General features: G+C 51.9%; 5 protein-coding genes across 5 annotated transcripts; all 5 read right to left on the bottom strand.

Annotated features, from left to right (window-relative positions):
* Positions 1-45: 45 nt before the first annotated feature.
* On the bottom strand, positions 46-3,464 carry BU24DRAFT_421911 (uncharacterized protein). Its single transcript, XM_033527844.1, has 4 exons — positions 3,302-3,464; positions 3,023-3,207; positions 2,483-2,849; positions 46-2,433 (listed from the first exon to the last, which is right to left on the bottom strand). The coding sequence occupies exons 2-4, from the start codon at positions 3,161-3,163 to the stop codon at positions 290-292; spliced, it is 2,652 nt and encodes an 883-aa protein (XP_033383954.1). The 5' UTR covers positions 3,164-3,207; positions 3,302-3,464; the 3' UTR covers positions 46-289.
* A 400-nt stretch (positions 3,465-3,864) lies between these two features.
* On the bottom strand, positions 3,865-5,163 carry BU24DRAFT_421912 (uncharacterized protein). The gene is made up of 5 exons (XM_033527845.1): positions 4,694-5,163; positions 4,451-4,630; positions 4,219-4,370; positions 4,061-4,157; positions 3,865-4,001 (listed from the first exon to the last, which is right to left on the bottom strand). Exons 1-5 carry the CDS (start codon positions 4,821-4,823, stop codon positions 3,979-3,981), a joined length of 582 nt encoding a protein of 193 aa, XP_033383955.1. The 5' UTR covers positions 4,824-5,163; the 3' UTR covers positions 3,865-3,978.
* A 486-nt stretch (positions 5,164-5,649) lies between these two features.
* Positions 5,650-7,224, bottom strand: BU24DRAFT_421914 (transaldolase 1). Its single transcript, XM_033527846.1, has 4 exons — positions 7,145-7,224; positions 6,629-6,946; positions 6,168-6,551; positions 5,650-6,099 (listed from the first exon to the last, which is right to left on the bottom strand). Exons 1-4 carry the CDS (start codon positions 7,181-7,183, stop codon positions 5,863-5,865), a joined length of 978 nt encoding a protein of 325 aa, XP_033383956.1. The 5' UTR covers positions 7,184-7,224; the 3' UTR covers positions 5,650-5,862.
* Positions 7,225-9,220: 1,996 nt separating this feature from the next.
* BU24DRAFT_182053 (NAD(P)-binding protein) lies at positions 9,221-10,872 on the bottom strand. The gene is made up of 3 exons (XM_033521629.1): positions 10,660-10,872; positions 10,073-10,336; positions 9,221-9,985 (listed from the first exon to the last, which is right to left on the bottom strand). Exons 1-3 carry the CDS (start codon positions 10,775-10,777, stop codon positions 9,339-9,341), a joined length of 1,029 nt encoding a protein of 342 aa, XP_033383957.1. The 5' UTR covers positions 10,778-10,872; the 3' UTR covers positions 9,221-9,338.
* A 1,189-nt stretch (positions 10,873-12,061) lies between these two features.
* BU24DRAFT_408818 (uncharacterized protein) lies at positions 12,062-15,988 on the bottom strand (the record flags this gene model as incomplete). Its single annotated transcript, XM_033525881.1, has 4 exons — positions 12,062-12,264; positions 12,345-12,594; positions 12,631-15,281; positions 15,334-15,988. 4 exons carry the CDS (start codon positions 15,986-15,988, stop codon positions 12,062-12,064), a joined length of 3,759 nt encoding a protein of 1,252 aa, XP_033383958.1.
* Between the last annotated feature and the right edge of the window lie 8,580 nt (positions 15,989-24,568).

Below are 24,568 nucleotides of genomic sequence, written 5' to 3' on the forward strand. Positions count from 1 at the left end.
TTCACGACATCATCTTCAATAGTCAGCACAGGAGGAAGGCATGTGTGCGTGTGTTTTACTTTCTTCATTTTTCTCATTGACTTTTTAATATAAGGGTTCACAGAACTTAGTCCCCCCTTTTGTTCGCTGCCACTAATGATGCTTGCTGAGGATATTCCATTGCCTTTACTTTTCTGCTTCCATTTTGCTTGCCTTGATTCCTCCTCCACCCCACTATGCAAAAAATGAAAAAGGGATAAGACTAAGAATGTGTGTGTGTGTTTCAGACGACGATTGTGACTGTTGTCATCTAGTCGTCCTCGGTCAAGTCGCCATACTCCCACTGGCCCCTCCTCTCCAGCTTGGCGACCTCCTCGCGCTTCTTGAGCGCCTGCAGCACGTCCGTCGACGCGCGCTCCCACGCCTTGAGCTTCTTGGGCACCATGCAGAGGCCCTCGCTGACCACCTCGGCGTTGATGCTCTGGTCGCCCGTCTTGCTCTCCTTGGGGTCGAACAGAGTCACCCACATCGTGCCGTCGCGGTCCACGCTGTCCACGTTGGCCACGAGTTGCCTGTCCGCCGTCTCCTGGGAGATGAAGTGGATACTGTCTGCGAGGTACTCGGGATTGGTCGGGAGCTGGACGAAGGAGAGCTGGGCGTCCTGGGCTTGTGCCTTCAGCTTGTTGGTGGGAGAGAACTGAGGCTGAGTAAGGGGTCGGAGGCGCGTCCAGGGGACCAGCTCCGAGTTGCCGTAGTCAATGTAGACGACCTCGGCCTTCTTGGCCTCGCGGTCGTTGCGTCGGATGCGAGCGCGGTACCACTCATCGTCAGCGGTGAACCTGGCGGCTACGAAGTCGCCAGCCTTGGGTGGGCCGGGGAGAGGAGAGTTGTTGGTGGGGTTGAGGTGGAACGAGCGGAAAGCGTTCATGAGCTCTGTGAGGGCGGCGGTGCCAGTGCCGATCTGTTGCACCTTGAGCTTGCCGGAATCGTCGACGTGAGTGACGATAACGTCGCGGTAGTCCTTCTTTCGGGCGACTGCCTCAGTGGCCTGGCCGCTGGTCTCAGCGCCGGCGGCCGTCTCTTCGTCCTCCTCGTCCTGGGTCGGGTCCCAGTCGTGCCAGAGGCCCCTTCGTGCCTCCTTGGCCCTCTGTTCCGCGGCGAAGAGCTCGTTGGCGTTGCCTGACTTCTCAGCGGAGTAGGCGTGGACGGACGCGAGACCTTCTTCCACAAGGACCTTTGCGAAGTTCTCGCGGTTGACATAGAGAGTGCCGATGAAGCCCCCCACCTTGTCACAGTCCTCGACGTCGATCTCGACGTCTCGCTGCTGGGTTCGCTTGTTGGCAAAGTCGTGAGCCTCCTGGCCGAATGGCTCGCCCTGCTCGGTAGGGTTCCTGGCAGAACGAGGTGCGCGAATGCCAGAGAGGACGAATGTAAGCTTAGCGTTCTCGCGGGGGACGAGAACGGTGAATCGGGAACCAGACTTGACGAAATCCACGATTGCGGGGACCCTGCGCTGACGGGAGAGGAGAGTGAGTTGACGCTTGGCCTTCTCTAGCGATTCCGAGTAGTCGACGTATTGCTTAGTGGCTGGTGGTTTTGGTGACCAGATACCCTTCTGGGCCTCCTGTGCCGCCTGCTCGGCAAGGAGCAATTCATCGTAGATGGGGCTCCTGTCTGTGTCGTCCTGACGGTGACGAATGACCGAGGCCATGCCGTTCTCCACGAGGGCCAAACCAACGTTCTTGTCCTGAAGCTTGATGGTGGCCATCTCACGTTCAGGGAACTCTTCGGTGGCGGGTCTCTTTCCATCAATGGTGAACTTGACATGCTTTCCAATGAGCTTCTTTCGTAGGAACTCCTTGGCCTCCTGGCCCCAGGGTGATTGCTTGGGGTCGGAAGGTTTTGGCTGACGGACACTGCTGAGATTGACACGCTTCTCGGTTCCAGCCTTGCTGCGCAAAAATATGGTATCGGCACTCTGGACCCTGCTCACGACCGCCTCATTCTCGTTGCCCGCCGACTTCTGGGTAACGTGACCCTGGAAAAGACCTTGACGGTTGTGCTTGGCCTCATTCTCAGCCTTTCGCAGGACAGACATCTCCTGTCCAAGGAGGGTTGTGTGGTGATCTGTGCATCGTGCGAGACCAGCCTTCAGAAGGTGCGGTGCAATGGATCCGTTAATGGGATGCTTGATGTTCGCTACGATCTGTCCGTTGGGGCTGGTACCCAGGAGATCGATGACAATATTTCGCTGGAGTAATCTGATCTCCACGAACTGCTGTGCTTCCTCGCCGAACGGCTCGGCCGGCTGCACCTTTCCGTCGGACGGGTTCGTGCGTTGTGTCGAGGGTGTTCGCAGTCCCGCCATGAGGATCATTGTTTGCACGTGCTCGGTGGGTGTTACGAGGATGCGGACAATCATACGGTCGCCGGAGAGGACCTTCTCGACGATGGCTGTCCAATGTCAGCCAGTTTCAATAATATTGTGAAAGCTGAAGCTTACCGTCAAGGGGCTCGCCCTTGTGCTCATCTACGAATTTCTTGGGATCGCTGAGCTCGGAAGTCGAGCTGATCTTGCTTGAAGTCTCCTGCCAGAGACCCTTCGAGTCGGCCCTAGCATGCGCCTCGAGGACCTGAAGCTTCTCGAGGAGCGCAGCGGCATCGCCGGAGTCCTCCTTACGACCTGCATCGTCCCGAAGCTTGACCCATCCCTCGGCGACGGCAGATTCAGGTAGTTGGATTCGGCTAGGCAATGAGACGACACCGTATTCACGGTTGACGCCCGTGGGGATCTTGTAGAGGACGCGGAATTGGACTACCTTACCTACGAGGAGGCGGCGCAGGTAGTCGCGGGATTCGAAGGCGTATTGCTGCGCAACCACATGTTAGCTGATACTCGAGAAGTCGAAATGCGAGGGATAAGATGAGGCATTGACGTTCAAGCATCGACGCATTGTGCAGATGAGTGAAGACCATGCACATCCATGCCATTCCCTTGTGCAGCCATCGCATAGGACAGGCTCAATTGTAGGATATAACTAACCTCATCGCCATCCCTCTTTAGTCGCGGCGCTGTAACGAATGCCAAGCTAAGGACTCGTTCTTGCTTTGGGTTTGTAATGTTATGAAGGACGATTGTATCTCCAGAGAGTACGCTCTTGACCTTCGCTTCGAAAATGGACATGATGGAGGATCGGATCGGATTTGTGGTGGGTGGGGGAAAGGGAACTGTGTGGCCGCGTGAGCAGTTAGTTACTGTGTTCTCTACTGTTTATGATATAGCTTATTCAGGCGGGGTAGGCGGGAAAGGGGATCAACGCACCCGCAATTCGGGAAAAAGAAGTAAACCAAGAGAAGGTGGGGAGAGAGGTATCCAATTGGTCTGGGGAAAGAAAGGTTGTGAAGCTGCGTTGGGTGGTTGTTGTGATGGGGAAAGGGTCGGTGAGGTGAGGTGGAAGTTAAAGTGTAGCTGTCCCTTTACGGTGTCGTGTCTTGTTAGAAATCGGCGGTGGTTGCCCCCAAACCACCGAGACGGATTTGTGGGGTGAGAGGGCTAAGCTAGCGAATACCGTCACCCCCTGGCATGCTTTGTGCTTGCACGTGAGGTCCCTTGCAATTCACCGTTTCAGCCTTTCTCCTCAGGTACGAAGTATCCGACACACATTGATGCGCATGGCTGAAAACAATGGTTCATTACCACCAGCAATCAGTCGACGAGGAATAGTGACAATCCATTACTTATTGGCAGTAAACGTACCATAGAATTCACGATCAATGATGGATCACGGCAAGGACAGTGACAAGATACGAGTATTATGTGAGGTACTTTTTCCATTCTTTGGTTTATATAGCTATACCACTATTGTAGAGTAGAACTTCCCTCTACTGTCGATATTTGCATTCTGTTAAAACACCTTGTCATTCATGTATAGCTTAGAGTGTGCCATGTGAGCTGTTAGAGCAGGACAGTATTGATCGTCATAAATTGGTATGAAGGATCTAGTTGGAGATTCCAATGACACCTATAGGATTCACTATCAGTAAACAAGCATCACGTAGTCCTAAGGAAGAAGAAACCTACCGCAAGCCGGGCGGCCACCAGCGTTACCAGTCTTCTTGGAGTCCTCGTGTCCACCCTTGCCGAGGTCGTCAGTGCCGGAGTGCACAACGACGGTACGCTAGCGATCATGTTAGCCATCTCTCACAGATTACGATCACTGTATAGCTTTAGGTTCTTACGCCGATGATGCTCTCGGATCCGATCAACTTGATGAGCTTATCCTGGACGCTTCCCTGGCCGTTGCCCTGGCCGTCAGTCTTGAAGTTGCCCAAGTCACCGACGTGGCGGTTCTCGTCGGAGGGAGCACCGTGCTCCTTGCCGTGGGGGTTGACTATTGTATGTCAGGATCCATTCGTGAATTGGATGGACAACATCCGAGCTATGTTGTCTGCAGGAGGTAGGGCAGCTTACAGTGAGGTCCGGCAGATGTGCAACCGTTGGTGTTGTCACCGAAAGTGTGGACGTGGATACCACGCTCAGCGTTGGCATCGTTACCAGTGATGTTCCATGTGACGGTGGTGGGCTCGTTCTCGCTGGCTTGCTCGAAGGTGACGGTACCCTTGACGTTGGAGTCTCCACGGAGGACAGCGACTGTAAAGAATCTCTGTTAGTCCAATGCCATGCAGGTCAGGGATACGGCGGGTGGAAACGAGCCATCAAGGTGTTTGAAGTAGTAGATGGAATTAGAATTGCTGATCTGATTGGAGAGGGAGAGGATAGCAGTTCGCCTTCCTCCTGCCAGGGACAGCGTGACGGGAGCATCGGTTACATCGCCAACGGCCATGAGCCATCAGGGTCCTCAAGCAGGAGACATATATAGATGGCCAATTGAGCCCTCCCCCATGGTTTCGAGTCTCCAATCAATTGACAACAATATCATGGACTCGAAGGGGTCCAGGTGGTGAGCAAGAATCTGCTCATTCTGGCTCACGGAAATATGCCCCGCTTCTCCACATGCAGCAAGGTGTGTGTGTGTGTGAAGTGTGGCATGGTGGCTGTTAGAGGTAAACAAATAAAGAGTGGACGTACCGGCCTTGACCATTGTGACGGTTTGTTTAAGTTTGATAAAAGGATAGATTGGTTTGATGAAGAAAGTGGTGAAGGTAGTTGGATGTGTTGTGAAGTTATATGCAGATGAAAAGAGAGCAGAAGGGAAGTCGAGGTAAGGGTAGGGAAGAGGAATTGTAATAAGAGAGGGGTGGTCCCCTCCCACCAAGCTGGCTGAGAAAGCTTTCGCCATCCCACCTCCACTCTCCCCCCCCCCTCTAAAGGGCTAAGCGGGGCTCTCTTCGGAGTGACGCAACGAGCGAGGCCCCGTTTCGCACCTCATCGCTCATCGCTTGTCGCTCACTCGCCCGTCCACCACTAATTCCGAGGAGTTCTGGGCCCAATTCCTTACTCATACTTGCAATTCCAACCCCCAAAATTGACCCCGTACAAGTATTCAACTATGGAGCTACCAGTAATATTTTATTTCACCACTTCTACATGGCCAGGAACACGGAAACAACACACAGCAGCTTCCCTCTTTGCAGCATAGTCTAAGCAGTGGGGAGCTGCATTAGTTATTTATCACGCAAGATGCTCGTCGTTGTACAATTTTTTAGGGCACGGGAAGTTCCATATAATTTTGGAGGGGTATTACATTCTATTTTTGTTTTTGATATCTTCATCATCATACTAGATACTACCAGAGCAAGATTCCATATTGGATTTAAAAGGAATAACCTTTCTCAATGTCCAATCTCATAGAGAAATAATAAGGGGTAGCACAGTGATATTCATATTACTCATAAAGCGACCGATATCGGAGCTTGAACTTTTTATGCCTGGATCTTCTGGCGGAGGATGTCCTTGAGGGTGTTGGCATCGGCGGCGAACTTGGAGATACCCTCGCGGAGCTTCTCGACGGCCATTTGCTCCTCGTTGAAGTCGAATCGGAAGTCGGCCTCGCTGTTGATGTAGGTCTTCTTCTCGAGGTTGAGGGAGGAGGCGTTGGAGGCATCGAGCTTCTTAGGGACGGAGTCGGTGGAGTTGTAGAGCTGCTCGAGGAGGTTGGGCTGGAGAAATCATTAGCTCTTTGCTCGAAGTGCTCGAATCATACATGACCAAAAGAAGGTATACGTACAGCAATGGTAAGGTAGTCGCATCCAGCGAGCTCGGTGACCTCACCGATGCTCCTGAAGGAGGCACCCATGACAATGGTGTTGTAGCCGAACTTCTTGTAGTAGTTGAAGATGGCACCGACGGACTGGACACCGGGGTCCTCCTGGGCGGAGTACTCCTTCTTGGTGGCAGCCTTGTACCAGTCAAGGATGCGGCCGACGAAGGGAGAGATGAGGAAAGCACCGGCCTCAGCGGCGGCGATGGCCTGGACGAGAGAGAACATGAGGGTCAAGTTGGTGTTGATTCCATACTTGGACTGGAGGATCTCGGCAGCCTTGATACCCTCCCAGGTGGAGGCGATCTTGATGAGGACGCGCTCCTTGGGGATACCGATCTCCTTGTAGAGCTGTTCAGAGCAAAAAAATTAGCATCTCATCGTAAATCCGGAATTGGCGATTCGGGTGTGGAAATGGGAATACATACGTCGATGATGCGGAGGGCCTTCTTGACGGAAGCCTCGGTATCGAAGGAGAAACGGGCGTCCACCTCGGTGGAGACCTTTCCGGGGACGATGTTGAGGATCTCCTTTCCGAACTGGACGAGAAGGTTGTCGAGGGTGGCATCGACCTGGTCCTCAATGCTGCTTCCGCCGTGCTTCTTGCCGTACTCGACAGCGGCATCGATCAACTTGGCGTACTCGGGCTTCTTGGAAGCGGCGAGGATGAGGGAGGGGTTGGTGGTGGCATCCTGGGGCTTGTACTTGTCGATGGTGGCGAAGTCACCGGAGTCGCAGACAACGGTCTATAGAAATCACTGCATGTCAGTCTGGGGTCTTGAAATATTGCGATAATTCTGATTGAGGTGTTTGCGCTCCCCAAAGCCGGTGAGACCCGGTGGAGCATTGATGAGAAGATTGTAAAGGGAGATTGCGGTGGTTATGGAGGTAGTTGTGATGATTGATAGTAGTGGGGTCAGGGTAGGAGGAGGAGGGGAACGTACGGTGCCAGTGGCCTTCAATTGCTCGAGAGAGGAAGACATTGTGATGTGTGATGTGTGAAGAGTGGGAATGGGAGTGTTGGATTGTTGGAAATGTGAAGAAGTGGAATGAGGAGAGAAGAGGAAGAAGATTTGAATTGAGGGCGGGGAGATGTATATAGGTAGCTGGCGGCGGGATACTTTGTAACGTAGGCAACTCGTGGGTTGGTTAGGTAGTTACTAGGGTAAGGGTAACAGTTAGTTAGTTAGTTACACACTGTTGGGAAACGAATTGCAAAGGTTAGGTAGGCATAGGACCATACACAGTAAGGAAATGAGTTTAGCTGCCACCACCTCATCCACACCTGAGGAAAAATACCGCCCCGCCATCGTCACAAGTGGCAACCCGCGCTTCCCACCATCCCACTTCACCCACTCAATCAATCGCATCAATCATCAATCAGATCATTCAGCGACTTAGAAACACACAGTCAGCATGATTACACCTGGTTACTGTCCCTTGCGCTTCTTACTACTCCATACGGCCGTCCCTTTTCTCTCTAACCCTCTTCCCATAAGGGTCGGAATACGCGGCCTCATTGCTACCACTCTTACTTACTTTGTATGTACTCCCACTTTGTACACATTGTACTCGTAGGTATTGGGGAGTGTATCATTAGTGGTATGGTACAGTACTCCGTACCTCTTTTAACAACATCATGAAAAGTCTGCCATGGTAATTATGGAAATATAATTGGTGTAGAGGTTGCGCGTGGTATGTTTCTTTCCAATACCATCGACCACCCCTCTACTAGGGATCAAACGCCGATGATGGCCGTTGACGTACGTTCTTCTAATCAACACTAACCGGCGCATTGGTATGTGCATCCCCTTACTACAAAGCTACCGTGGCTATGTAATACTTATTGCTGCTCTGAGCTTTCGTATGCCATTCTACGTCATATCTTCTCATTTTGTCGTCTCAAACGGATCGTATTATTCCTTCGTCTTCCAGTAATGATCAAGACCAACAATTGTTATCATTCGGAAAATCATTGAGCATACCTAACATAACTGTTGACTGCATTGATCCTCCTGACGCGGAAGAATTTTCCATTACTGCCGGTTCGCTCTCACGCACATCATCCTTGCCAAGCCGTTTTCAATAGCCGGCGACGCCTTCGGGTCACTGTCGTCCGGCATTCGAAACCTTTTCCCTCCCATCTCATCTATTCTCTGTATGAAGTCTCCCACGAATACACACATGAATTGCATGCTTTCAATCTTTCAGATCTGCTTTGAGTGTTTTTCTTGTCCATCCTCGTCCTTCAACCTGTTCCTCCGCATCCGCCTTGCCGCACTAGTCCCGCGGCCGCGCTCGAATTTCTCCACCAGAAGTTAATAAGCAACACTTCATCTTAGTCGTCCTGGCTGGGAGTCGGGAGGGTCATTACCCGCTTCCTAATAATTAATGCCACATTGTTACAACTAATAGCCACCGCGAATAGTCCTCGCGCCAATTACTAAGTTATTCTCCGTGCCTCTCTAGGACTTGTCTGGCTTGTATTGTTTACTATGTATCTATGTACCTAGGTATCTTAGAGAAGGAGGGCAGTCTTTCCTATTTCGTCCATCCCTATGCCAACGAGGACTACTACTGCCAGCACGTGCGGAACATGAATCGGAACGATTGGAGCAATCGGGATTCATATTTCCCTATTCGTCAGGAGGTGAGAAAGAATTATTATGCGCGCCCTTTCCCTGAGACACTACATGATTCCGATTCCATGACAGTCTGGAACCCTGATTCCGATCGACGTGGAAAAATACTCAATCAATGGAATGAATCCTCTCTGGGTACACTAATTCTCGTACCTTACACTACCCTTCTACACTACAACTACATCTCCGCGCACTTACAGCGACGTGGGATGGTATCCATATTTTTCCGCTGCATTTCCGCGCGCCAACCATCTCCGTGAGACTGACTACCCTATCACACCTATCTCATACCAAGTTCACGACACCACAAACTTCCAGTTAATTACAGCACTTTAGTATATTCAACCAGCTTCAATTCCTACAAAACAGCAACTAGCTTTGAATGCGCATTGCCCTCGCAGCTGATGTCGCTCTATATCCATCTACAGCAGAACCCATAAGATGCTTCCATCCTCCCCACCCCCGCAATGTCACGATTGACACACTAACAACAGCATCACTTCTTCCTCGTACCCCACCCCTCTTCTCCCAACCATTCAAAAACCTCCTCATATGACGCTTCTAGATTCGCAACCGTATGGCCCGGACCACTGGGCCCCGGATCATTCAACTGCTGAACCTTCCTCGTCTGCCTTGCACCTACCTCTAGGATCGTCCCGCCCGCCATATCCTCATCCTCGACGCACCTCAGCATGGCCTCGGCGACCTCCTCGGGCGTAGCCCACTCGTCCTTGCTCTCGTCCAAGAACCCCATCTTCTCAGGATGCTCGAACCACAGAGGTGTCTTGATCACACCCGGCGCCACGCCGTTGACGCGGATCCCGGTACGGGCCTCCAGCGGCGCGAGCGAGCGTATGAAGCCGTTCATCGCATGCTTCGTCGCCACGTAGATGGGCGTGTTGAGGTTGGACGTCTGGCCCGCTATGCTCGAGATGATGACCACGCGCTTCGGGTTCTGCGGCGACGCCTTCTCCTCCTCCTCGCCACCCTCGCCGCTTGTCGACGACGGGTTGAGGAACTCCGAGATGGCGAGCTGCGTGCTGCGGATCGGATGCGTGATGTTGATGTCGACGCTGGCGTAGCGGTTCCCGTCCAGCGCGTCTCTGCTCTTCGCTGAGCCAGGTGGATGCCAAAAATTGCTCCCTGCATGCGTGACGTACAATCGTGATTAGCCTTCCCCTTTTCCCCCCTTGAAAGATAAGGAAGGAAGTAGAAAAGTAGAAAACTCACAGTGCGGATCATATATCCCCGCGCCGGGACACACGACGTCCACGCCGCCGAACTCCCTCTGCGCCACCTCGAACATGCGCTCCAGCTGCGTCCACTGCGTCACGTCCGTCTCCTGGAACACGGCCCTCGCCTCTCCCTCCTTCTTGTCGCCGCCTGCACTGTACTTCTCGACGAGCTCTTTGGCCTCGGGCCGCAGCGCGATGTCCGCGATAAGGACGCTGCAGCCGCGGGAGAGGAGTAGGGCTGCGAAGGAGAAGTTGATGCCTGTGAGGTTGGGTTGTTAGTGGTGACGTTGCTTGCTATGCATAGACACGCACATACGTATATGAGAATATATACTTCCAAAACGTGAAAAGAATATTTAAAATAGGATCCAGAAGTAGTAAATATGACAAACAACCCGGATAAATAAAAACAAACCTGCGAACCCCTCAAATAGAATTAAATTCATTTCAAATCCACTATAACAATCCACAAAAATCACAGAAGAAAAACGAAGACATCAAGAAAGTACAGAATCAAATCATGAAAAACCCAGAAGAGCCAACGCAAAGAACCCGAAATAACAAGAATAAAATCATACATACCAGACCCAGCACCCGTGACAATCGCCCTCTTCCCCCTGACGCTGAAGTTCCCCGCCGTCTTCTGTCGTTTACCACCACCACCACCAGCAGCTGCGTCGTCAGACGCTGAGGCAGTCATTGTATCCTTTCGCCGTATCTATCTCTTTAGTCTCTGCCGATTGGATCGGTGTCTCTGGGTTCTCGAATGCAAGCGTATGAGCGAGTGCGGTGGACGGTGGACAATGTATACACCCTTCGTTGTCTTTTCGATAAAGGTTACTCAAAATAGAGGAGGGTGAAAAGACGCTATGTTTTCTCTCCAATTGAACCCTAAAGTCGAAGGCGAGGGATGTGGACAAGTGGAGATGGAGGGAGGGGAAAGTAGGAATTGAAGACGTGGGATGGGGCACTACTAGATATAAACATCAAGTACTACTAATCACCTAAACTGCAGAAATGACGATCAATTCATTCCTCCAGAGACTGCCCTTCAAAAAGCAAAGCAAAGCAGGTTCCCGAGGTCCAAGGATATATACTTACGAGACAGCTTTTGTGGATCGTGAGTTGGCGGATTGCGAAGAGGGTGAGGAGTGGAGGGAATACGTACCGCCGGTATACCCAGATAGGTATCGCTCACGCGTGTAGGGTGCTCGATGTAAGTACCCTTTCACGTGGCACCCCGCTTCACGCTCCGTAAGTGCGGAGGGAGGGGAATGGGCGACGGGCTATCTATGTTACGAGGACTAGGCTAGACGCGTGTAGGCTTGCTCGATCGGGTAATTATATTCTACTCGTACCAATAGACACGTGAGGGGGAGAGAGGAACATCAAGCGAACGCTTCGAAAGAAGTATTGCTAGGCGAAGGTCACGACGGAAAGGACTGACTGTTTGGAGACGATTGTGGAAATGGAAATTGACCATGTATTTGGCTAATTGCTGCCTATGTAACTAAAAGTACCTAAAAGAGCCACTGCCATTATGTACCTCTGGCTTTCGCTGTTTGATCGTACGTCGAGACTCACCCTCTATCTGAGAGTGTTCAGGCCGTATGTGATCGAAAGCCATCGACAATCCATCTCTTGCAGACACACAGTGGCGCTGTTGTCAGGCAGAATATGCCCACCCTAAAGCGAAGTGGCACGCTCAATGACTCCATCCTAATGCACGGGGGTATCGATGCTACGAAAGCCAAAATAAACCCTCCTAAATTCCACTTTTATGACCGATTCCACGCCAGTCCGACAAGGTCGCGGACATTGGGTGGCGTAATCATAATGAGAAGATGGCCGGAGAGAGAGGCCGAGAGAGAGATAACAAATCAAGATAATGCACATATAGGACAAACCTGACCACGGCGCCAAGAGCAGCCACGAAGAAGAACGTCGGTCGATGTCCAACTTGTCGCTGTTGATTAGCCTCTAATCATTTGAGATTGACCACGCGTGTGTCATCGTTCAAGAACCGCCGGCGATAGTTCGCAATCTCCATCGCGATGCCATTTGGATCTTTGGTATTATTCTGGCGGAGTTCTTTCAACACAAGCCGCAACCCATCGTTCCACTGTTGCTTCTCTTCAGGCGTGGTTCCTGGATTTGCGGTGCCTAGCTGAACTAGAAGTTTCTCACCTATACTCACAGGGAGTTAGTCTGTGCGCCTCGAGAGTGGATTTCTTAGAGACAAATCTAGTCTTTTCCCGGAAACGCACCGGTAATGTTCATGTCCCGGAAATGCTGATCAGGACAGTCTGGGTCGTTGCAAGCACCACCAACAGACTCAAACCGACACAAAGGCTTTTCGGGGTCAATCTGGTGGCTGTAAGTCATTGAAAGAAAGCCGCCCTCAACGTTCTGGGCAAATTGGGGGTGGTAACGATAGGACTTGAACTTTTTCAAGGGACTATCATAGGGCAGAAAAGGTTTGGGACCCCGTTCGGTCTCATCATTGAGGTCCTGCAGCTGTTAGCAAAATCTAAATGGGGCCATCTCACGTACGGGTTGAGCAGCTGAAATCACTTGAGCCGGTGAAACTTGGGACTGCAGTTCGGGCGCCAAGTCATCCGCGATTGCAATTGCAGGACTTGCTGCGCCACCAGATGATGTTGATTGAGCAGGGGTAGAACCTGCGGTCACCTGCAATGGTGCCACAGCGCCATCCTCCTCCGAGGCATTATTGACATCCGGAGGCTCATAGACATCTCCTTCATCGTCTGACGACGAGTTCGAAGACGTGAGAGGTGACGAGCCTGACGAACTAGGCATTGATGAGTTGGACTTGGGTAAGGAATCTAGCACGTTTGCTGGGATTGCTGCTGGCTCCTCAGGCTCATAGTCTTCTTCATCACTATCCTCCTCAGATGAGGAATCGGATGAGGATTCTGACATCTCCACTTCTCCTTCTTCAGAAGGGGAAGGGATTCTTGAGACCTCTGGCCTGTCTGCATCTGATTGTGCGATAGTCTCGGGTAAGACTGCAGGCTCAGGCGAGTAGAAGTCCTCTTCGACATCTCGTGGTGTGGATGCATTCCCATCAGTGTCTTGCACTGTGTCTGTTTTCACCACCTCCGTCGTAGGCATGAGTTGATCTACTGGAGGGAGAGGAAGATCGGCTGTCGCATTCACGGGAGGGACGGGCTCAGCCGTCGTTTTGGGCGAGTCACTCTTGACGGGTGGTACAACAGGAGCAGCTGCTACTTGCTCGATTGGTGGACCGGGCGGTTTAGCTTCCCTCGACTGGAGATCATCTCTATATGCTGGAACTGTATCAAAAATATGACCTGAGGCGCCATCCAACTGAGGAAGTGGGCGTGAAGCTTCAGCAATAGCCGCGTTGATAGTCTCCTGGATCACTGCGTCTTTTGTGGCTTGTAGTTCCTCATCGGGTATGCCCTCGGTATCCACACCAAGGTTTTCGAGTTCCTCTACGAGCTTTTGCCTGTCTTGCTGGTACTTGGTCTCATCAGCCCGAATCTTGGCCATCTCAGCTTCGAGTTGCGCTAACCGCGCCTGGCGACTCTCAAGTCCAGCGTTGAGTGAGAGCAGGCCCGATTCTATCTCTGCGCGTCGTTGTCTCTTCCATTCCGCTGTGGCATTCGCGTTCGGGGGGACAGAGGTCGTAGTGTGGGCGGCCACACGTCCAGTTGGCTCACGAATCGATTCGGTTTGAATTCTCGGAGAGCCGGAAGGTGGAGGCGCTGGGGATGATGGCAACGCGCTGACCGGCTCTGATGCCGGAAGAGAGACAACCTTTTGAGGAGCTGGAGAAGAGCCCATGGCTTCCTTCTTGGCCTTTTCTTCTTGTCGTTTTCGTTTTATTTCAGCAATTCGTAACTTGAGATTCATGATTTCTTGCTCCTTTCGTTTAGCCTCCTCTTCCAATGCGAAGGAGGCACCTGGTGTCCGCACCGCGGGAGGTGTACTTATAGCAGTCGAGGCAGGTCGAACAGAACCAGACCTCGAAGGGAGGTCCTGAATATTTAGATGACTTCGTACTGTTTGCGGGTCAACAATGCCTTGCACCGGGGGAGTGAAGGTAGATATGGGTTGCGTTTCAGCCTGGTCGTCATCGATATCCATGTCACTACCCTCGTCATCACTGACTTCGATGATCATAGATTCGCTGTCATGTTCGAGCGGTGACTGCCCGAGAGGTCGAGTGTAAATAGGTCCCGAGCGAGGGGTTGAGGAGTCCTCAAAATCCGATGCCGCAGGTCGCTTACGCCCCGACAATCCATTCGTAGCAGGAGCAGCAGCTGCTGGTTTCTCCAACGACGGCGCGCGAGGCACAGTAGCTGGTGATGCATTCATGAACAAGCCAGGTAAACCTGTGAAGGAGGGAGTCGGGGGAACGCTCTGGGCCTGAGGCGGCTCAGATGGTTGTGGAGGTGAAGGAGCTGCCGTTTGCGATGGCCCGAGAGGCCGCTGTACAGGTGATGGCGCAGCTTCCGATGCAGCCTGGGCTGTGGCAGTTTTAGCCTGCCTTTGTTGAGCTGTAAGCTTTGCGAGCCGTTCCTTAAGTAGCTCGTTCTTCCGCAAGCGTTCTTCCTCTGCCTTTGCAGCACTCGCCTCAGACGAGCTCTTCGGCGTACCTGGCGCGGGCGAGGCTATAGTGGACACCGAAGGTTTGGGAGTTTCCTGTGATGGTCGCGTTTGTTGGGGTGGCGTAGGCTTGGTTCCCTGCTTCGCAGCTTTCGCAGCCTGAAGCCTAGCGACATAGTCCTTGCGGTCGACGGGAGGTGGAGCGACTTTGACAGGAACATTAGCGGCGGCGACTGAAGCGACAGGCTTTTTCTCGGACTCTGGGCGCTTGTGAGTAATATGACCCACGGCAGGAGCGGGCGAGGGTTTTTGGGTAGGTTGCAGCGTAACTCTTGCCGTACCGTTTGCAGCTGTGCTCTGGGCAGGAGTCGGTGCTATAGATCCCACTGAAACTTGTGGAGAAGTGGGTTTGTTTTCCAACGGTAACTTTAATTCTTCATACATTCTCCTGAGGTGATCTAGATCGAGACCTTCTGCGGCTAGCGCCGAGAATCCAATGTCGTTATCGGACAGAACTTGTATGAATTGTTTTGAAGACTCCCGCTTCTGGATTGCATCGTCCGCCATCAGTCCGGGTATTTGTTTGTTCCGTGGTGTGCTGTGGTGATCTGTAGTTTTGTTAGAAACCAAGTGATTGAGAGTGCACCAAAGGAACCATACGCATCTGATCTTGGGCTACCGTGCTGTCCATTGCAGACTGCTGTGCTGGCCCGTTCAGCTTCTTCCGAGGATCAGTCCTGGCAGAATCTGCTAGAGTGTGCGATACTGATCGCGGGGGCTCGGCAATATGTTTATGTTTACTCGCCGATGATCGAACGATGGCGTCTGGCTCACTCACTTCGCCGTCTTCCTTGTCTTCCTTACTATTCTCTGATACACGAGGATGTTGTGCTCCAGCTGGCGGATGCGCGGGGTGAATCTGAGCAGGTGATTGTGACACGGGTGGGAATAGGTTCGAGCCGACAGAAGGAGGCAGAGGCGGTGGGGGAGGAGGAGGTATTGGTACGCCGTTCTGAGTGAAGAAGGGAGGGATGGGAAAAGGTAGATTGCCGTATGAGGATGGGGAAGGAGCGACATGCGGCGGTGGAGGTGGAGGAGGAGGCCAGTATCCATAGTTGGGCTGGCTGGTTTGTGGAGTCGGCGCATATGAAGTCATGTTCAAGCCCGGGAGGCCTCCGTTATTTTGATAATTCTCGGCTATGGAGGCATGCTGGGTGTGAGCCGGCGCAGCTTGCGGATTTGGATGTGCCTGGTATTGAAGTTGTTGATAGGGAAAAGGTGGGATGGCAAACGGTGGATTCTGTGGATTTGCCATTATGCTAGGCGCATACGGTAGAATAGGTACAAGCAGCAATGCACCGCGCAGCAAGTGTATGGACTGAGGCCGGGGTAGTGAAGTATAAGGCGTCTCTGCCAGTGCCTTGGTACTTTGCGCGGGCGTCTCACTCTAAGATAAAGAGCTGACGAGGTGAATTAGAGTGGCGCGCAAATTCGTGGTATGCTGTGGTCTTACGCGTTAGTAGTGGGTAGCACGCCGCGCCGAAACTGGAACCAAAGACACGTTCTCAGCAAGTATTCTAGCGCAGCTCATTAGCGGATAGTGTTGTATACATATGCTCTGTTGGCAATGTGGTCTATCCGCGAACGATCTGCCGCTGGGGGAAGGGGGATGAGGTTGAGAAATGGGGAAGGTGATGGTAGGCAGGTACAAGTGAGAAGCGGATAGTTAGAGGAGGAAAGAGAGAGAAGCGCCAAAATGATGGTTGAACTTTGATCCATTCGACTTAGCGTCGGCGGCTGGCGGTTGGCGGTTGATGAGAGACAGTGCCAAATGCCAAGACGTGGATCAGAACCTGTGTTTGGTGTGTTTGGGGGTGACTAAGTAATTGGTTAGTCAGCGAGTCAAGAACTATCTACGCGAAGCCGACCAATCAGCTCACATCAAGGCGTTGTTGCTCGTTGCTCGTTGCTAGGTGTGCGGTCTGTGCTGGCGACAGTTTGTTTACTTTGTATCATCATCACATCCATCCCCGTCCAAGTCTTCTTACCACGGCGACAAACCACCACCCCCCCTCCCCTCTATTCCTCCTCCACTCCTCCATTACACAACATCCGCTTGACCATTACGCACGCTTCTGTCGTCGCGACATTGTACATACATACTTACTTGTAATCCCACAATTACTTCTTTCGTTTGGCTCTGCTACTGCAGGTTGGCTCCTTACAATTCCTACCTCCCTCATTCCGGACCATCGATTATGCGCTCCGCACATGCTGCAATTTGGTAACCTCGAACGCACCTGCTGTACTCACCAAGACAATACACAACCATCACAATGAGCGCTCCAGCGCAAAATGGCCCTCGATGGCGGAATAGCCCCTTCGCTCGAAACTCTGCCTCGCCGTCGCCAGGCCCAAACCCTACCTCTCCCCGACCCAAGTCCGCCCTGATATCGTCGCCGCTGGCCGAGTCGCGTAATAACATGGGCCATGCTCGTAACCAATCTCTCTCACAATTACCATCCGATCCTCTAGCTCGAAGTGGTTCTCTACGGCTGCGGGCTGGTTCTACACGGAATGGAACCCCAGGCGGCACCTTTGCACCCCAATTCATCGCCGACGGCACCGAGGACTTGCCGGAGGTGCGTGGCATTGAAGGAGAAAATGACTTCTCTGGCAAAAGGTTTGTTTGGCTCCGAGATCCCAAGACAGCCTTCGTCCGCGGTTGGGTCGTCGAGGAGTTGCCTGGGGGAAAGCTCAAGGTCCAGTGTGACAATGGCGAGCAACACGAGGTTGATGCGGAATCTGTCGACAAGGTCAATCCAGCCAAGTTCGACAAAGCAGATGACATGGCGGAGCTCACACATCTTAACGAACCCTCCGTCATCCATAATCTCCAGATGCGTTACCAAGCTGATTTGATATATGTACGTTTTGATCCAGGCCGTTTCTATAACCACTACTAAATGCTATGCAGACTTACTCCGGGCTTTTCTTGGTAACAGTAAATCCGTACTGTCCTCTCCCTATCTACTCTCGAGAATACATCAACATGTATCGTGGCCGAAGCCGGGAAGAAACTAAACCTCACATCTTTGCCATGGCTGACGGAGCGTTCCGAAACCTCGTGGACGAGGGTGAGAATCAGAGTATCTTAGTGACGTAAGTACATTTACGTGAGGATGAAGAACTTGGCTGAAAATCTAATTAGGGGAGAATCCGGTGCCGGTAAAACGGAGAACACGAAGAAGGTTATTCAGTATCTCGCAGCTGTGGCTACGACTGACGACCCCCGGGCCAAGTCAGGCGGCAAACAGTTCTCCAACCTCTCGGAGCAAATCTTACGTGCGAATCCCATCCTCGAAGCCTTCGGCAACGCCCAAACGGTTCGCAATAACAACTCGTCCCGGTTTGGAAAGTTCATCAGAATCGAGTTCACCCGCACCGGTCAGATTGCTGGAGCATATATTGACTGGTATCTACTCGAGAAGTCGCGAGTCGTGAGGCTGAACTCCAATGAACGAAACTATCACGTTTTCTACCAGCTGCTTCGGGGCGCTGATCAGAAGACAAGGCAGGAGCTGCTCTTGAATGATAGTGAGGTGGAAGATTTCGAATACACCAAGCACGGAAATGACACCATTGCTGGTGTTTCCGATCGCGATGAATGGAATCTCTTGATCGAAGCTTTCCATGTCATGGGTTTCTCAGACAAAGACCAAGCTGCTATCATAAGAACAGTAGCAGCAGTTCTTCTCCTTGGTAATATCAAGGTTATACGAGAAAGCCGACGAGCGGACCAAGCAGCACTGGAACCGGAGGCAATCTCTCAGGCCAGGAAGGTCTCCAAGCTCCTGGGAATCCAAACAGATGATTTCGTCAAAGCCCTACTCCATCCTCGCGTAAAGGCAGGTAGAGAATGGGTCGATAAAGTTCAGACGCCAGAGCAAGTGAGCTTGGCGATCGATGCTTTAGCCAAGGGTATATATCAGCGCGGATTTGGTGACCTTGTCGACCGCATCAATCGCCAGCTCGACCGTTCTGGAGCTGGTGCCGATGACTCCCACTTCATTGGTGTTCTGGATATCGCCGGTTTCGAAATCTTTGAAGACAACAGCTTCGAGCAGCTTTGCATCAACTATACCAACGAGAAGCTCCAGCAGTTCTTCAATCATCACATGTTTGTCTTGGAGCAGGAAGAATATGCCCGAGAGCAAATCGAATGGAAGTTCATCGACTTTGGTCGCGACCTACAGCCCACCATTGATTTGATAGAGCTTCCAAACCCAATAGGTATATTCTCCTGTTTGGATGAAGACTCCGTTATGCCAAAGGCCACCGATAAGAGCTTTACCGAAAAGCTCCACTCTCTTTGGGATCGGAAGAGCAGCAAATACAAACGCTCTCTGTTAACTCAAGGTTTCATGCTCACCCACTATGCCGCCGAAGTGGAATACTCGACTGAAGGTTGGCTGGAGAAGAACAAGGACCCCCTCAATGACAATGTCACAAGGCTTCTCGCAGCATCCACAGATAAGCATATCGCCAACTTGTTCGCAGACTGTGCCGACCCGGACGATGAGGCTGGCGGTGCCCGGAACCGTGTGAAGAAGGGTCTATTCCGTACAGTCGCACAGCGTCACAAGGAGGAATTGTCTACCCTCATGACACAGTTGCACTCCACACACCCTCACTTTGTTCGCTGCATCCTCCCGAATCATAAAAAGCGACCAAAGCAGTTCAGTGCCCCGCTTGTCCTCGATCAACTTCGATGTAATGGTGTCCTCGAAGGTATCCGCATCGCACGTACCGGCTTTCCCAATCGTTTGCCCTTTGTAGAATTCCGCCAGCGTTATGAAGTACTTTGCAACGATCTACCTAAGGGGTACCTCGAAGGGCAAGTAGCTGCGAAGAAGATTTTGGAAAAGCTGAATCTCGACAAAGCATTGTATCGAGTTGGTCTTACGAAGGTCTTCTTTCGAGCTGGCGTGCTTGCTGAGCTGGAAGAGCAGCGCGATGCTCTTATTCGTGACATTATTTCTCGCTTCCAGTCTGCTGCTCGAGGCTTCATCCAACGACGTATCGCACATAAACGCCTGTATCGCGCTGAAGCAACAAGGATTATCCAGCATAATTTCCAAGTCTACTTGGATCTTCAATCAAATCCATGGTGGAGACTTTTCGCACGTATGCGCCCCATGCTGGGTGCGACACGCCAAGCAGCTGAGGTGAAGAAGCGCGACGAAATGATTCAAAAGCTCGAGGAAAAGATGCAGGAGGAAGCAGCTGATAGGCAACGAGTTGAGGACGAGCGAAGAAGAGCCGAGATGGATATCCAGCGCATCCAGAAAACTCTTGAGAGTGAGCGCGCTCTTGCGCTCGACAAAGAAGAAATCTTCAAGCGATTGCAGATTCGTGAGGCAGAACTTTCGGAAAAGCTTGCTGGCGCCCTGGACGATCAAGACAAATTGGAAGATCAGCTAGATGTTTTGATGGAGGCGAAGAAACAAGCTGAAGACCAGGCAGAGCTTTGGCGTAACGAGCTCGAGCAGGCTGGGCAAATCATCGGAAAGCTGGAAGGCGAGAAACAGGATCTCGAGAACCAGCTTTCTAGTCTGGACCAGCAGCTTCAGGACCTTGAACATGCAAAGTCTGAGCGCAGCCAAGTCGAGGAGTCCCTGGGTCAGGAAGTGAAGATGTTGAAGAGCCATCTCAGCCTGAAAGAACGAAAACTCCAGGACCTGGAAGCGAAACTGCTGAAGACCGACCAGGATCTCGACATCAAACTCGCAGCGTCCGACCGAGAATTACAATCTACGAAGCGTCAGATCAAGGAACTGCTAGATGAAAACCGCCAAGTGAGGCAACAGATTGCCGACCTCTCCTCAACGTCAACCAGTTACGAGGACTTGATTCGACGAAAAGAGAGCGAAATTGCCATTCTCAGAACCGACCTGAAGAATTACGAATCAGACCGACGTATCTTCGACGATGAGAAGAAGACATTAGCATCTAAACATGATGATTTGCAGGGCCGCCTTCGAGATGCCAAAGCCGAACGGGATGCAATGCAGTCTCAGAAACAGCAGCTGGAACGGGAGGCTGCCGAAGCCAAACAATTGTTGGAAGAGAAGATTTCCGAAGACGCAAAGATCGGCGAAGGCCGAAAGCTCCTCGAAAAACAGATCGAAGACTTGAAGAACGAGCTGTTCGAAGTACAGAGAGAGTTGAGCCGCGAGAGACAGTCTCGCGACGATGTAGAACTTCTTGGCGAGCACAAGTACGACAATCTGAAGCGTGACTTTGACGCCCTGAATGAATCCAAGATCACCATCGAGAAGGAGATGTACGCCCAACAAGATGTTTTGCGCCGAGCTACAGAATCCCGCGCTGCGGCCGAGAAGGAGCGAAAAGACTACCAGGCCGAACTCCGCAGCTTGCGGGAGAAGTTCTTAACACTGCAAGAGGAGAAGCTAGATGCGGATGCCGCCGCCGAACAGACACAAGCACGCCTAGCCGTGGAGCGAGAGGCGGCACAGCGCCAGAAATTGGACGAGAAGGACAAGCAACTCGATCAACTGGAAGCCGAACGAAACGAAATGGCCGAACAGGTGCAAAGTTTGACTCAGATGTTGGCAGACTCCGATTCCTTCAAGCTCCGCAATGATCAGCAGAAGGAGCGATTGGAGCGTGAGTTGGTTACCATCAAAGGCCGTCTGACCGCATCAGAAAATGATAACCGTGCCTTGTTGAACAAGCTCCAGCAAAAGAATTTGGACATCGCTCGATCCAACTCGCGTGCTGGCGACACCCAACGATCTCGCATTGCTCAATTGACTACTGAAAAGTCTAAGGTTGAAGAGGACAACAAGCACCTTTCTCGTCAGCTGGAAGATGCACAACTTACAGTTGCTTCACTCGAGAAGCAAAAGGAGAAGCTATCTCTCAGTCTCGAGGATCTCACGCATGAGATCAACCGTGAACACAAGACAAGTCGCAACGCTGAAAAGACATCGTCAACCGTGAATCTTCAGCTCGCTGAGGCTAATCGTAAGCTCGAAACCGAACGCCAGCTTAAGACACAAGCTCAGGCCAATACACGTACTGTCCAAACAGCATTGGACAACAGCAACCGAGAATTGGAAGAGTGCCGCAATCAATTACTTCTTTTGCGGAAGGTCTTCGATCCGGAGTCAGGCAATGTTTCCATCACATATGACGCCGCCAAGCCAGACATTGCCCGCACTGTTGATATGGCTGAACGGTTGGAGGCAGTTAACCAGGCCCTGCGAGTAGCGACAGAGCGATTCTCGCGTGCTGAGGCTCAATTAGACGAATTGAGGGATAGACACGAGGACGAGCTCAATGAGATGGATGCTCGTCATGCCAACTCGAAGCGTGCGTTGCTGGAAGAAATGAACAGTAGCCAGGTCAACCAAGCCAATGGTCGCCGCTCTCCAACACACTTCAGGACCAACAGCGACAACAGAAAGCCGTTTTCAAGGACTAACACTCCTACCAACCAAAGACACATTAGCAATGCTACCAACGATTCTGCCCGGTCGGACCGAACTGTTGACACCGTCACTTACAACAACAGAATGGACCTCGCGTCAGAGCTCGAGCTTGTCCAAAATCAGCTTCAGATGTCGGAGATGCGTAACCGCCATCTTCAAGGCCAGCTTGATCGATCTCCCACAAGAAACGGTTGGCAAGACGAGAGCCCCTCTGTCCGCCGGGTGCAGAAGCTTGAGAGAGAAAACTTCCGTCTCCATGATATGCTAGATGATTCAGCAAAGAAGGTATCCTCTCTTGAGCATAGCCTACGCTCTGGCGAGCTTTCTTATAAGGAGGTCCAAACCAAATCTCACGAGGAACTCTTCGATCTTATCAACTCCCAGGAGCAGTCAAGAAAATCTTTGGTCAATGCTCATAACACTGTAGTGAATGAGCTTGCCGATGCGAAGACTGCCTTTGATGAGATCAAGCAGGTCCGCGTCGAGCTGGAGGTCCAGTTGCGAGATGCACAGGTCGCCCTTGAGGATGCGGAGGCTGAACGTGAAGAAGAGGAGGAAAATCACAATCAACTCCTTCAAGAGTTTGCGGATCTCCAAATTCGACTCGATTCGGAAACATCCAAGCTTGTGGACGTTACGTCAAGTCTAACACTCTACAAGAGCCGTGCAGACGAGTATTTTGAGAGGTTAGAGCAGGCTGAGATCGCGGTTCTGAAGGCCTCTAGGGCTGAGCAGTTCGCGAAGACACAGGCTCGCGAAGCGGAAGAGACATGCGCTACCATCATGTCCGAACGCAAACAAATGGACGGCATGGTTGAGGATTTGCAAAGGCAGACCCAACAATTCGAAGAGCGGATCGAGGATCTGTCTACCGATCTCGAAACTGCACTTCAAGCCAAGAAGCGCCTCCAGAATGAATTGGAGGATTATCGCAGCCAGCGTGCCCACGACATTGAAGATACCGAAACCTCGATCGAACAGACAAGAAAGAAATACCAGTCTGAGCTGATGTCCCTGACGCATGAGCTTGACGTGGAACGCGAAAATGTGATTTACGTCCGCGAAGAGAACGGTCGACTCAGGGAGGAGATCGAAGAGTTGCGCAACAAGTGGGATGATGAAGTGCTAAACTCGTCAACATGGGCGAAGGAGAAGAGCCGTCTCGAGATGACACTGCAGGACATTTCGAGCTCCCGTGACGAAGCGGCAAATGCCCATAACGAAGCTCAGTCAAAGATCGTCAGTCTCCTGTCACAGGTTCGAACTCTGCGGACAAATGTCGATGATGTCACCGCTGAACGCGACTCGGTGATTGAGGAGAAGAGGCGATTGGAGTCTCGACTCCAAGAGGCTGCTTCTAAGCTTGAAGATCTCGCACAATCCGAGTCTCCTGCTTTGCGCAACGCGGCGACCTATGATCGTGAACTTCTTGAACTCAAATCTGGCCTTGCCCAGCAAGAAGATATTGCAGCAGCTGCTGTAGGTAAGATGAGACGTGCAGACGCGTTAGCGCAGGAACTTCAGAAGGATATTGTCGCCGAGAGGGAATCGAATGTACAGTTGCACAAGGATAAGGCTGCTGTGGAGAAGGCTCTGAAGGATCTTCAATTGAGACTCGTGGATCTCGAGACGAAGGGCTACAGCGGATCTGCTGGCAAAGATGTTAGATTCTTACACGGTCGAATTCAGGAGGTAAGTCAATCCACTGGAAATGCTCTTTCTTTGAGCAATGTACTAACATCCGTGTAGCTTGAGAAAGCCCTCGAGACATCTGAATCGACTCGTCTGACAGAATCCCGGGCTGTTCGAAATGTTGACCGAACGGTTAAGGACCTCCAGAACCAGATCGAGCGCCGCGACAAGCAGAACAAAGCCGCGACAGAGGACCTTAACAAGGCCCGCGACAAGATTTCAAACCTTTTGAGTACCATCGATGAGCTTCAATCTTCCGATTCTGCCGCTCAGCTCACTGCCAAGCGCGCCGAACGAGAGCTACGAGAAGAGCGAGAGAAGAGCCTCAGACTTGAGCGTGAACTCGACAACTGGAAGGGCCTCCGTAACGAGCGCCGAAGCATTCTCGGTGTTCCTGGCGCTGGGAGCGACGCAGGAGAAATCCGAAGCAGACGTGGCTCATCCATTGGCCTACTCATGGGCGAGATGGGCGAAGTTGCCGCAAGCGAGAAGGGAAAAGTCAGCAGCCTCCGTGGCACCTTTCGACGATCTTCCGCGACGAAGGGTTTTTTGTAGTTGATGGGATCGCTTCCGGGGCGGGGACGTGGAAGCGGTCCCAGATCTTAAATCCGACTATCGAAGAGGATGAGGATCTGGCATGCGATGACATTGTCGATGTGGCTGTCATCGAAGCTGACGAAGAGACT

The sequence above is a fragment of the Aaosphaeria arxii genome (genome assembly GCF_010015735.1).
Source record: "Aaosphaeria arxii CBS 175.79 unplaced genomic scaffold BU24scaffold_4, whole genome shotgun sequence".
NCBI lineage: Eukaryota > Fungi > Ascomycota > Dothideomycetes > Pleosporales > Aaosphaeria > Aaosphaeria arxii.

Bases quoted from the DNA above. Each gene is read 5' to 3' on its own strand.
- BU24DRAFT_182053 (XM_033521629.1), bottom strand. From the start codon at position 10,777: ATGACTGCCTCAGCGTCTGACGACGCAGCTGCTGGTGGTGGTGGTGGT. The intron at 10,337-10,659 runs GTATGTATGATT...CCAACCTCACAG, and splicing joins TGTCACGGGTGCTGGGTCTG to GCATCAACTTCTCCTTCGCA. The intron at 9,986-10,072 runs GTGAGTTTTCTA...TCACGCATGCAG, and splicing joins GGGGATATATGATCCGCACT to GGAGCAATTTTTGGCATCCA.
- BU24DRAFT_421912 (XM_033527845.1), bottom strand. From the start codon at position 4,823: ATGGCCGTTGGCGATGTAACCGATGCTCCCGTCACGCTGTCCCTGGCA. The intron at 4,371-4,450 runs GTAAGCTGCCCT...GACATACAATAG, and splicing joins CACATCTGCCGGACCTCACT to TCAACCCCCACGGCAAGGAG. The intron at 4,158-4,218 runs GTAAGAACCTAA...CATGATCGCTAG, and splicing joins GATCCGAGAGCATCATCGGC to CGTACCGTCGTTGTGCACTC.
- BU24DRAFT_421911 (XM_033527844.1), bottom strand. From the start codon at position 3,163: ATGTCCATTTTCGAAGCGAAGGTCAAGAGCGTACTCTCTGGAGATACA. The intron at 2,850-3,022 runs GTTAGTTATATC...GTGGTTGCGCAG, and splicing joins TAAAGAGGGATGGCGATGAG to CAATACGCCTTCGAATCCCG. The intron at 2,434-2,482 runs GTAAGCTTCAGC...GACATTGGACAG, and splicing joins CAAGGGCGAGCCCCTTGACG to CCATCGTCGAGAAGGTCCTC.
- BU24DRAFT_421914 (XM_033527846.1), bottom strand. From the start codon at position 7,183: ATGTCTTCCTCTCTCGAGCAATTGAAGGCCACTGGCACC. The intron at 6,947-7,144 runs GTACGTTCCCCT...TGATTTCTATAG, and splicing joins AATTGAAGGCCACTGGCACC to ACCGTTGTCTGCGACTCCGG. The intron at 6,552-6,628 runs GTATGTATTCCC...TGCTCTGAACAG, and splicing joins AGGCCCTCCGCATCATCGAC to CTCTACAAGGAGATCGGTAT.